Source organism: Trachypithecus francoisi, unplaced genomic scaffold, assembly GCF_009764315.1.
Source record: "Trachypithecus francoisi isolate TF-2019V2 unplaced genomic scaffold, Tfra_2.0 Lachesis_group1, whole genome shotgun sequence".
Lineage (NCBI taxonomy): Eukaryota > Metazoa > Chordata > Mammalia > Primates > Cercopithecidae > Trachypithecus > Trachypithecus francoisi.
In genome coordinates this window covers 4,601,525-4,613,355 of record NW_022681454.1, presented here as the reverse complement: position 1 = coordinate 4,613,355, position 11,831 = coordinate 4,601,525, and the positions used below count along the sequence as shown (strand labels likewise).

The 11,831-nt window shown below is 60.5% G+C and overlaps 1 protein-coding gene across 4 annotated transcripts in view; it reads left to right on the top strand.

Moving 5' to 3' along the window:
• Window positions 1-208: 208 nt before the first annotated feature.
• The window catches only part of HTRA3 (HtrA serine peptidase 3), a 38,312-nt gene continuing 26,689 nt past the window's right edge, over window positions 209-11,831 (top strand). For all 4 annotated transcript variants that reach the window (XM_033213605.1, XM_033213606.1, XM_033213607.1 and 1 more), the window contains exon 1: window positions 209-844. In XM_033213605.1, the coding sequence (XP_033069496.1) occupies window positions 460-844 (385 nt within the window). In that variant the 5' untranslated portion in view covers window positions 209-459. The remainder of the gene's footprint in view (window positions 845-11,831) is intronic.

Below are 11,831 nucleotides of genomic sequence, written 5' to 3'. Positions count from 1 at the left end.
CCAAGGTTGACTGGGCTAGGCTGGGCCTGGGGGTCTCCACCAGAAAGGACCCCTGCGTGTCTGTAGCCCCGGGTTTTCCCGACCAGGCAAACCAGAGTCCCAAGGCCTGCTGGGTGGGTCCAGGCCCGGAAGGCCAGGCGGGGCCCTGTCGGGGCCTGGGCGGGGCTGGCGGAGAGGCCGGGCCGCCCCTTCCAGCGAGGGCGGGCTGGGCGGTCGCCTTTAAAGGCGCGGGCCCGCTGCCCGGGACCGTCAGGCTGGAGGGAGCCGAAGTCCCTGCTCTCCCCGCGCCCCGGGGATGCCCCTGCTGTCCCGACTGCCCCCTAGCCTGAGCCACAGGCGCATGTGACCGCGCGCCCACCCCAGTCCCATCCGTAGGCGCCCGGCCCCGCAGCGGCCTCGTTGTCCCCGCCGGCTCCCGCCCGGTCTCCCGCGCTGCCACCCGCCGCCGGCCTGGCCGCCATGCAGGCGCGAGCGCTACTCCTGGCCGCGTTGGCCGCTTTGGCGCTGGCCCGGGAGCCCCCCGCGGCGCCGTGTCCCGCGCGCTGCGACGTGTCGCGGTGTCCCAGCCCCCGCTGCCCCGGCGGCTACGTGCCCGACCTCTGCAACTGCTGCCTGGTGTGCGCCGCCAGCGAGGGCGAGCCCTGCGGCAGCCCCCTGGACTCGCCTTGTGGGGAGAGCCTGGAGTGCGTGCGCGGCCTGTGCCGCTGCCGCTGGACGCACGCCGTGTGTGGCACCGACGGGCACACCTATGCCAACGTGTGCGCGCTGCAGGCGGCCAGCCGCCGCGCGCTGCAGCTCTCCGGGACGCCCGTGCGCCAGCTGCAGAAGGGCGCCTGCCCGTTGGGTAAGCGCTCTGGGGCCAGGGAGGAAGTGAAGCTTCTTTCTCTTGGGGAAACTAAGGCTGGGAGTTAAGGCCGAGCTCGAGGTCGTCTTTCCCTGGGCACCACCGGGTGGCCCTTCAGAAATCATCCCACCAGCCCTCTGGTCTTTCAGATGAAGAAACTGAGGCCCAGAAAGGTAGACCGCTGTCCCCAAGGTCACAGAATTAGTCAAAAGGGAACCCGGTGGTCTCCCGGCCACCTGAGGGGCCTCATCTAGGACTGTTACCAGCTCTGGTCTCTTCAGAACTGATGTCTCGTGCCCGTTCACCTGGTCCTCGGACCCCTGCTCTGTCTGGGTGTTGGATGAAGGACACTCTTTTCTGCCCTAAATCTCCAGCCCTGGTGCTCTCTTGGGTGACGCCTCCTTTCCTTGCGACGGTGGTGGAGGGCGCGTCTCCACAGGACTGTGTGGGAAGGGTCAGGCTGCAGGTCCCTGAACTGCTTAGGGTGCCCCAGGGAGAGGCTGCCTGGGGAGAGAAGGTCGGGGTCAGACCCTAGAACAGCCTCCCCTGAGGCAGTCGGCTCTGAGTTGCATCTCACTGTGCAGGTTGACTCTGTGCGTGGAGGAAAATGCTGGAAAACCTGCTGTACCTTTTTCCCTGTTTGGGGTGCCTCTTAGGAAGGCAGGCTCTGCTGCGGCCGAACAGGGGCTCACTGAAGACCAGCACTGGGCCCCAGGTTCATGGTTAGGAGTCAGGGCCCTGCGTACCATCAGCTTGCAGGTGGCAGGGAGAGATGCAGTAGCTGCCAGAACAGGCTCCCTGGAGCCTCAGGAGCACCATGGGGAGCACCAACTGCCAGCGCACCTGGGAAGCCTGCAGAGGGCTTCCTAATTTTTCTGTGGTCCTCGGAACACAATTCCAAGTGTTTTCATGGTCTAAAAAGGTTGGGAAACTGAGCGCTCTATTCCTGTAGTGGAGACTCACAGCCTCAATCTATCAGAGGTTCTGAGAAAACCTGCCGTGTTCTCAACTGATAAAACCCAGGAGTTCCCTGGAGAATTTCAACAGAGAGCTCTTCTTTTCTGGCAGAACACACATGTCCTCCTCCCAGCACACTGGGGTTCCTGGGAGCCCCGTGTGGGAAGCATCACCCGGGATTAGCTAGGATTATGTGGAAGAGTCACCGCAGGGTTTGGCAGGGAGTCCTGGTCCGTCTTGTGCTGGTACAACACCTGAGACTGGACAGTTTATACAGGACAGAGATGTATTTCTCACAGCTCTGGAGGCTGGGAAGTTCAGGACCAAGGTGCCAGCAGGCTCGGTTGTCTGGTGAGGGCTGCACTCTGCAGAAGGGAGGAAGCTGTGTCTTCACACAGCAGAAGTGCAGGCAGGGACAAAGCGGAACGCTGCCTGTAGCCTCTCTCATATGGAGCTTCAGCCCATGCTGGAAAGGAGGAACCCTCGTGACCTCATCACCTCCTAACTCCCCACCTTTCCATACCATCACATTGGCAACACCTCTGTTTTGGAGGGAACACGTTCAAACCATCATGGGGGTGAGGGTGATGAGGTCTGGCTTGTGTTGAGACTGCCCAGGAAGCTGAGGGGTGCGACTGTGGGGCTGCGGGGTCTCAGAGACGTTGCCATTGACTCAACACCTGCTGCACCGTCACGGTGGCTCATCAGATTGGGGCTTGGTGCTGGGGTCCCTTTCCTGGGCCTGCCCGTTGCAGCCCAGCTGTGTGAATGGGGGCCACCTCCCCACCCTGCTCCCCACCGTGGAAGGCACTATGAGAATAGGGCTGCAGGGCTCAGGGCTGGCAGGGAGCTGGAGGCAGCCTGCGTGCTCCAAGACACTCACTGACTCTTGGAGTCCATGTCGTGAGGCGCCTTCTCTGTGTGCCTGGCTGGCCCCAGGCTGGTGACAGGGCACAGGCATGTAGCAGACCCTGTTGGTGCCCTCAAGCCTCACAGACCATCAAGGGGACAGAGGGAGGGTGCGAGGAGGAAAATAGTCTGATCCTCACAGACAGGTGCATGGGGAGCTCAGAAGGCCAGGAGACGGCCACGAGCGTGGGGTCACGGGCTGAGGCCTCAGTGCTCTGGGATCTGCGGTCCCAGCGCACCTCTTCCCGATGAGGTGACCTAGGACCACTTACTCACCCTGAGTTTCCCCAGATGAGAAGCGGGGGTGACAGCAGCACCTGCAGGAGAGCTGCTGCCAGGCACGAAGGCACACGCCCCTTGCCTGATGGGCGACCCCAGACCGCGCTATTTCACATGTTGTTATCACTGTGGTGACCAACCCGAATCTGTCTCACCCGGCAAGGTGAGGAGAGGCTCTCCAGAGGAGGCGCTTCTGTGCCAAGCTGGGGAGGAGGAGTGGGAGCTGCCCGGGGAAGGATGGGGAGGACGGGGAGGGCATGGGCAAGGCAGAGACCTGCACAGAACCTGACAGCCCTGTCACCACCAGAGCCCATGGAGCCAGGGAGGGGGTGGGGAGCTGGGGCCCAATGGGGAGGGGAGGGAGAGAGTGCAGGCAGGAGGCTGCTGGCCATCTCCAGGGTGCCGTTCACACTGTGGACGGTGTGCAGCCCTGCCTTTGTAGCCCGGTGCACGGGGACCTTGGACGCCCAGCTTTCGGCAGGGTGACACGCAGAGTCCACTCCCTGTGGAGGCCTGAGGTGCCCGGCCTCTCCCCAGTCCTGTCTCATTTCCCACGGCAAGCCTGGTCCTTTCCCAGGCAGCGCAGATGTGTTGCCGGAGGCCAAGGAGGGTGAGGGACTGCTCTGAGGTCACATGGTCAGGAAGTGACCCGGCTGGGCCTGCTCTGGGTCTAGCTGGCTTTGAAGGCTATGCTCTGTGGGGCTTTTCGTCTGCAGGGGGTGGCAGGACCCTGAGCCTGGGAGTCGGGGCAGGCCTGGGCCCCCGGCTCCATCAGGCTCAGCCTCCATGGAGTATTCCAGCAGCGTAGCCAGGCTTCCGCCCTCCTGGGCAGAAGTTGCTGGGTGCCGGCCACACTTAGTGGTGTGCCAGGCGCTGCCGGGCATTTCTGGGAGGAAGTCCTGCCTGGTGAGGGCAGCCTCCTGTGGGCTGAGGTTCCTTGTGCTGTCCTCTCCCCTCCCCGTGTCAACTCCTCCACCTTCTCTCACCCTCTGTAGGCAGGAGGGTCTCCTTGGTCCCTTCTCACCGCCCCCCTCCCTGTGAGCTCAGCTGCCATTAAGTCCTCCCCAGGTGCTGGGCCTTCAGGCCCTATCTCCAGCCCTCAGGTCTCTCCTGAGCTAGAGCTGTGTGGAGATGACTATGGAGCAGCCTTGGGCTCCACTCTTCCCAGCTGCACTGAGAGGAGCACCAGGATGTTCAGTGGGAAGCCTTGATCCCCTCCGTCCCTCCACCCCTCATTCCCCTCTGCTCCTCATTGTTCTCTGCCCCTCCCTCCCCTCCACCCCTCACTCCCCTCCGCCCCTCATTGTCCTGTGCCCCAGGAGTCCTCTCAGCTCACCCACAAAATGTCTCCTGGGGTGCTCTGACTTCCCCCCACCATCCTCCCTTCCATCACTTCTCACACAGCAGCCAGGATCACCTTGGTCAATCTGTCCTGCCCGTCATCTGCAGGCTTCCCCGCAAGGCACTCCAACACTTACCTTGACTCACAGGGCCTTGCGCCTGCCACCTGGCCCACACCACCCTCGGTGCCGTCTCCCACTGTCTCCTGATCCCCTGTGCTCCAGCCTCACTGGTCTCTTTCCTACCTTGGGGCCTTTGCACGCACAGTCCCCACTACCTGGAGTTTCCTTCCCTCGCCTTTGTGTGGTGGGCTCTCCTGGATGTCTCACCACCCCTGAGCCGCCTGCCCTGGCCACTGTGCCCAGGTCATCCTTCATTGCCTGGTGAACACACCCAGGGTCTCCGGTGGGCCCTGCACACAGCTGTGACCGTCGGTCAGCTTCTCTGCGTGATCTCCATCTCCTCCAGGCTCGGAGCCTCGCAGGGCAGGGGCCTGGGCCGGTGTGTGGCCTCTACAGATGACATGAAATGAGACAAGGGCCCATGTGATGTGTGAATCTCCTATAACCTTCCGGGTCCTTCTTGCGTACCTTCAGTGACGGAGGATCACCACTTCTCAAGAGAACCCTTGCATCTTCTCAGGTCCACATTAAGGCAGCTCAGTTGCACAGAGCGGATAAATGTCCATCCACAGGGTGGTAAAAGCGGGGATAAATGCGTTTCTAAGGGCCTGTGTGGAGAAGGGTTTCCCTTTGCACATAACCAGAGCTCTGAGGCCATGCAGCCTCTCCTCTGGCTGCAGACAAACAGGCCTTGCAGCCCGCCTTGCGCTCAGAATGTACAGCCCCGGGGCAGTTTACAAGGTGGCATTTAATCATTGGTTTTTATTGTGCAACCCCAAGCAGGTTCTGACGGCATCTCCTGGTTGTATTTATTGAAGAACTTGGGTTGACTTTTGGCTTGTAATCCTCTTAGCAGCTTCCTGGGGCTGCACATGTGTTGGAGTTCAGCATCTGGGACCACTCAGGCAAGATGACACCTCCCCTCCTGCCCCGCCCACTCCCGCTGGGGCGGCAGGGCCGAGCCACAGCATCTGGCCGCACTGGAGGACTTGGAACTGCTGGCAGAGCTGCTTGGCCAAGAGCCTTCGCCAAGGCCGCCAGGAGCCAGGAGTCCAGCCGGACTGGAGCTGAGACCAGGGCGCTGTGCAGCTGCCCTTCCTGCCAGGGCTTGGCCTAGCAAATGCACCCTCACCCCATCTGCCAGCCTACAGTCTTCCCCCAGCAGGCCACTGCCCTCCCATGAAGCCCCACACAGCGGCCTGAGGGGACTTGGCGAGACCCGGACCTTCCCTGCTGAAAGCTGGGCCGTGACTCCCACAGCCTCAGGACTAAGCATAGTCTCCTGGCGGGTTCGCAGGCTTGGTGCCCCCAACCACTGCCTCCTGCCCACATCACCACAGCCACAGATCCCTGTGAAACCCCCATCCTGCATTGTGAGGGACCAATGGCAATGCATGGAGCCCAGAAGAGGACGAAACCACCTTCAGAATGGACAGAGGGCTAGATCAGGAGGGCTTTCTGGAGGCGGTGGCATCTAGTTGTAGAGAGGCGGGTACAAGGGGGCCTGTGCCTCCCACAGGCTCACCAGGGCCTGCCAGGTGGTCTGAATGCCTTCCACCCAGGCTTGCTTTGAGGGAGGGAGGTCACCAGGTTTTACAAGGATCAAGCGTGTGACCCTGGGCTGTGTTCCAGGCCCACAAAGCCTTCAACACATCACTGGGGTATTGATATCCTGGTTCTGTATGAGAAAGCGTTCAGGGAGCTATAGGAAGCTGCCCTCGGTCACTCAGGTAGGGATGGATGGATCTGCCCTGAGGCCAGGTCCCCTGGTTCCCCAACCAATGCTCTCAATACCAGGCAGGCCCCTAGTACCTTGGGGGAAGTGAGGCCTTACTTAGTTTTGATGAGGGTGTTTGTGGACTAGTGGATGAGACAGGGTTTAAAATCACAGACCCCTGTCCTTTGTGCAGCCAAGACATGGCGAGGACACGTCCATATGTTCCCCAAGCTGAAAGCCAGGTCTAGTGCAGGGGCAGCAGGTAACTCCTGGAATTGTGCAGTGTATAGCCTGCCCACCTGTGTGCATTACCCTGCTCCAGCACATAACGGGCAGAGCGCCAGGTCAGGGACCCAGTTCTGTCCCTCATGTCTGGCTGCTCACGGTGGAGTCCCAGCTCTACCCCAGAAGTCTCTGAAGCTCTTTGTACCTCAGTTTCTTCATCTGTGAAATGGATAACAGTGGCACCCTCCTCACTGGTCACTGGACAAACGAGATGATGGACTGAGTGTGCTTTGCACAGTGCCAGGCTCATAGAAGGTGATGTGAAGGAAGGATGGCAGGTGGACGCGTCTTACAGAAGTGGAGTTTGTGAGAGTGAAGGAGAGGGGTCGAGGAAGGGAAGGAGCTGGAAGGCGGTGTTTGTGGAGGTGCTGTCATGTGCTGGCCCTGCCGGAGGGAGTTTCATTGGCCCCGGTCAAGGCAGGGAGGGCTTCCTGTAAGAGGAGGGCCAGGGGCTGTCTTCCTTGCCTTCAGTGGCATGGATGCTCAGAGGCCTGCCTGACCCATGGCACTGTGCACAAGGACCAGCCTTCTTGGTAAATCACAGGCAGGCTGGCGGCAACGCCTCCTCCTCCTCCGAGGGGCTGGCCGCGGCCCAGCTGGGTGTGGAGTTTCACAGCCAGAGGAGCCAGGCTGGCCCCACATTGAGGATGGGTCTAGGTTGAGCTCCCCTGGGGCTGGACGGGCTGTCACATTTGCCAAGGGCCAGCATGGAGCAGGGGAAGCACCAAGGTCAGGGCCTGGCTGTGCACCTTGGGCAGGTCCCGTGACCTCTCTAAGCCTTGTTTCCTTGCCTGTAAAATGGACTCAGTTCCTGAATTCTTGCAGAATTGCTGCAAGAATTCAATGAGATCACAAACTTCGGAGCCCAGCCTGATGTCCCGTGCCCAAATCGGGTCCCGCCTGCGAGGTGTGGCCCGTGGAGGGGGAGGCAGCGGGTTGCTCTGGGCCTGGACTGCAGCCCTCGTCCCTCCTGCGTTCCACATGGACACGTCCCTGGGCTTGAGGGTGGCAGACAGCAGCATCCACGCCACAGGGAGCCACAGCTGGACCTGAGGCTTGTGGGGGCACAGTTCACTTGGGGACATGGCTGGGCGCACAGTTCAGTAGGGGGCAGGCAAATTTTCCAGAGGAGGAAAAACACAGGAAGCTGTCCTGGGAACTAATTAGACCCAGGAGGCAGCCCCTTGTGGTGGGCGGGGCTGGGGGCTGTCGAGCGGGCCCCTGGAATGGCTCCTCTGTCTCTGAAGAGCATTCATTCGCTCCCTCATTCGCTTCCTGCCAACTGCTGTGGGCCAGGTCCAGCCCAGGTGCAGGGGTGCAGGCCACAGGCACACTCCCAAGGGACCAGCTTTGGGAAGGGTACGAGGTGCTGTTGGGCCCAGAAGGAGAGGTAGATCCCGCACCTGCAGAGTCAGGGCAGGCTCCCCAGAGGAGGCGCTGCTGGCCTGGGCCCTGAGGAATGACAGGAAGGGCATATTCCTGGCAGAGAGAACCACATGTGCAAAGGCACAGTGACACTTAGGAGGCTGTGTGTGCAGGAACTAGAGCCAAGGTCCATAGGGGAGAGTGGCAGCACGTGAGGCTACAGATGTCAAGGGGACCAGGACACCCCAGGCCTTGAATGGCCTGCTAAGATGTTGCCTTCTGGTCTATAGACCATGGTCACTGTTATGGACAGATGGTCACAGGCTGGGACCCATGGCTATCCACTTATGGCTTGTCTATCCCCAGCTCACAGCTGACCACTGGGTGACAGAGGGGTCTGCTAATTGCACAGGGCAATAAAAGAAGAGGCAGGGACCTTAGAGATGGAGGAACAGAACTGAGTGTCGGTCCCAGCTCTGCACATTATGGGCAAGAGGGACTGATGCATACAGTTGGGCAGGTTGTGCACTGCACAACTGCAGGGAAGCTGGCCACTCTGATATTTGTCAATAAGGGCCTGGAGTTACGCAGTGCACATACCATGCAGCAGCACAAGGTAACCTGGCGGGGTATCTGGGCCTCAGTGTCGCCATCTGCTCCATGGCAGTTATGACTGTCCAGAGCCAGCACGTGGAACTCCCTCAGGGTCGGCCATAGTCCCCCAGGACTCCTCAGAGCTCCGTCAGGCAGGGCTGTTGGAGCTGGAGCCCCGGCACCCTGCTTGTCTCCCCCGCGCCCTGCTGTGCCCCTTCCTCTCCTGGGAGGTGACACCAGACACCTAGCCTTGAGCCTTGATTGCTTCGATTTGTGTCAGGGTTTTCCCGACCGAAACTTCTGGGGCCTTTAGATTCCAGTTTATTGAGGGAAAAAAAAAGGGCTGACAGCTGAATCTGGTTGAGACTGACTGTTGAATCTGGTTGAGACTGACTGTTGACTTCAGAACTTTGGCTCGAGGATGGGGTGGGGGTGGAGGTTGTCAAAAAACCCCAAATAAACAGAGTCTCCTTCCCAGCCATGGGGCCCACGGTTTTCCTGTGGAAAGAGGCAGTGGGAACCGCGTCCTCCTTTCCCCTGATTCATGGCTGATTCATCTGCGTGTTGGGAGGAGGAGCTGGAGCACGGAGGCCCCTGCCCCCACCCCACCACCCACCGAGGTCCGCTTAAAGAGACAGGACCTGGTGGGGCCCTGCAGGGGTGCCCCAGGCTCTGGGGTTGCCCAGACCCTGAAATCCACTAGACCTGGGCCAGCGCCAGGCCTGCCCTCCCTCAGTGAATGATCTTCGCCTCTCAACCTCAGTCTCCTGGGCCATAAAATGGGCCAGTGCTGCTGCTTTTGTGAGGCTGCTGGGAGACTTGGTTAATCAGCCGACCCACATTCTTTCTTCAGGGTGCTGTTTGCAGACCTACTGTGTGCTGGCTCAGAGAGCATCAAGAAGGGCACCCTTGAACTTCTCTCCCTTCTCTCTGTCTTCCTCCCCTCCTCTCTCCATCCCTCCTCCCCGCTCCATCCCTTCCTTCTGAAATGTCTCACCTTGTGTTGGTTACCACTGGGGTGTGGAAGTGAACCAGACAGTCTCTGTCCCACAGGAGCCTGGGGTGTGGGGTGGACACATGCAGGCTTCTCTTTGGAGACTCTGTGGGAAGTGGGCCACCTCCCAGCCCAGCCCCACGGCCCTTCTGTCTCAGGCCTTGCTCTCCCGCCCTGTTTTATTTTCTCTTTGAAAAATGAAAAAAAGTCACTCTAACTTTACCCCAACCCCAAATAACCACCATGTAGTAGAATTTTGATGTTTCCTGGAAGGCTTTTACTTAACGAATATTTTACAGAGGGTTTAACAACGAATCGTCCCCTCTAAAATCGAGTGGCACCTATTTTAAGTAACCTCTGGGAGACCACACTGGGGAGAAAGTCCTTCCAGTGGAGGCCGCAGTGCCATGTAGATCTTCAGGCTGGGTCAGAGTTCAGGAGCCCAGCAGCCCAGGGGCTTGAGGGGGTCCAGGGGCTCAGCTTTGGCCCCAGCTCTGCTGCCCCGCCGTGGTGAGACCTGGGCCAGGTCAAGCAGGGGGTGGACGGGGGGGCCCAGAGAACTTTCTGGCCCTGGGTGTTGGAGTGTCTGAGTCCAGGATGGAGACACACAGGAAGGCAGCCTTTTCTAATCACCCGTGGGAGGAGAGGCGCTGGCATTCCTCCTTCTGCTGTGTTCACACTGGGCCCAGGTCCCCGTCTGCCGTGGCTGCCTGCACAGGCAATGTGGGCTCAGCCTATGGCTTTCCATGTGCTGTGCCCCTGCCCGTGGGCTCTTCCAGGCCTGGATCAGGGCACCTCTGTACTCACCCAGCCCACACCGGGCTCCCCTCTGCCTCATCCCTGGTGATGCTGTGCTGTCACTGGGCAGTTGCTGACTTGACCCTCGCCCCCAGCTGAACCACTGTGTCTCCAGCAGCCGTCACGGGTGAGCACACGGAAGGCACCCTGCACACATGGATTGAATAAGGCTGTGAGCAGGGGCTGATTCGGTCCAGCTGGGGCTGCTGGGGGGCTGCCTAGAGGAGGCAGGATTAGGGCCGGGCCCAGGACCGGCCAGAGCATCTTGGTAGGGAGAGTAGAGAGAGGTCGTGCAGGTGAAGGTGTAGAGAAGTGGGTGATGAGCAGAAACTTGAGTCGGCAGCCCGACAAAGGCCACACGGTGGGAGAGGTGATACGGTCCCGACTGGGAGCTGTGCCCATGCCCTGGTGCTTCTCCTCAGGTGAGGCACATGGGGCACCAGCCTCAGGCCCCAGGGCACGCAGGGGAGCAGCAGACCCGCTGAGTCTTCCCTGGTGGAGGGAGGAGGGCCTGGGCCTGGGGGTTGCCCTGGGGTCCCCCTGGGTCATGGGAATTGTTGGTCTGAGGGCATCTTGTGAGAGCTCTGAACCAGCTCTGAACCTCACCAAGGCAGCAGGCTTTGTGGCTGGTATCCTTCCTCTCTACTTGGGGGCCAGAAAATGAACTCAAGTTCCCAGGGGCAGGGAGGAGGAGCGGACAGGCCTGGACTGCTTTCTCGGGCCGCACGGCAGCTTCACCTCACCAAGGCAGCCGCCCGCTTTGTAGGTGTGGAGCAGGGCAGCACATCCCTCATGGAAGCAAACGTGGACACAGAGAGCCCTAGGCCCACAGCAGGCCCTGCCCCTGGGGTGCTTGTTAACGTGACCTCTGAACCTGAGACCCCACTCTGCCGCAGTAGTTTGATCTATGAGGAGCCTCGCGGTGGCCGGCGTCTCCCAGCCAGGCTCTAGCCACCCCAGACAGGCGGCCTTTGATTCAGGCTGACTGAAGTGGACGAGGGCTGGTGTGGCTGGTGCCTGCGGGCCGGTTGAGAGGCAGACATCGGAAGTCTGGGAGACCCAACACCAGAGCTCAAGCCAACCCCCCAGGTCCCAGCTCAGGCTAAAGGGCTCTTCAGGGCCTTGGGGAGCCACAAGGCAGAGGTGGGGGCACCCAGGGAAAGGAGCTCTGGGGCTTGCATTCAGATCCTGGTTCTCCCCTCCCAGTCATGTGTCCTTGGGCAGAGGGGTTCTTCTTATGGAGCCTCAGTGTCCCCACCTTTAAAATAGAGGCAAAGTTTTCTCCCCCCAGCTGCCCCTGGAGAGTTGGGGAAATGAATTGGGATGTGCCTGGGGATTGCGTTTGCCCCGTGATGATTCCTGGGGCATGGACCACGGCCTGGGTCCTGCCCCAACAGTGGCATCCAGCAGCACGGACCGCGGCCTGGGCCCTGGCCCCACAGTGGTATCTAGCAGCATGGACTGCAGCCTGGGCCCTGCCCCCACAGTGGCATCCACCACGGTACCTTCGTGCCTTTGGACGATCCAGAAAATCAGATTTTCCCTCAGTCCCCATGCTCGGCCACTTCCCAGAGATCAAGAGGAATGTGGGCTGCAAAGTTGGACATTATGGACTGAGCCCTCTTT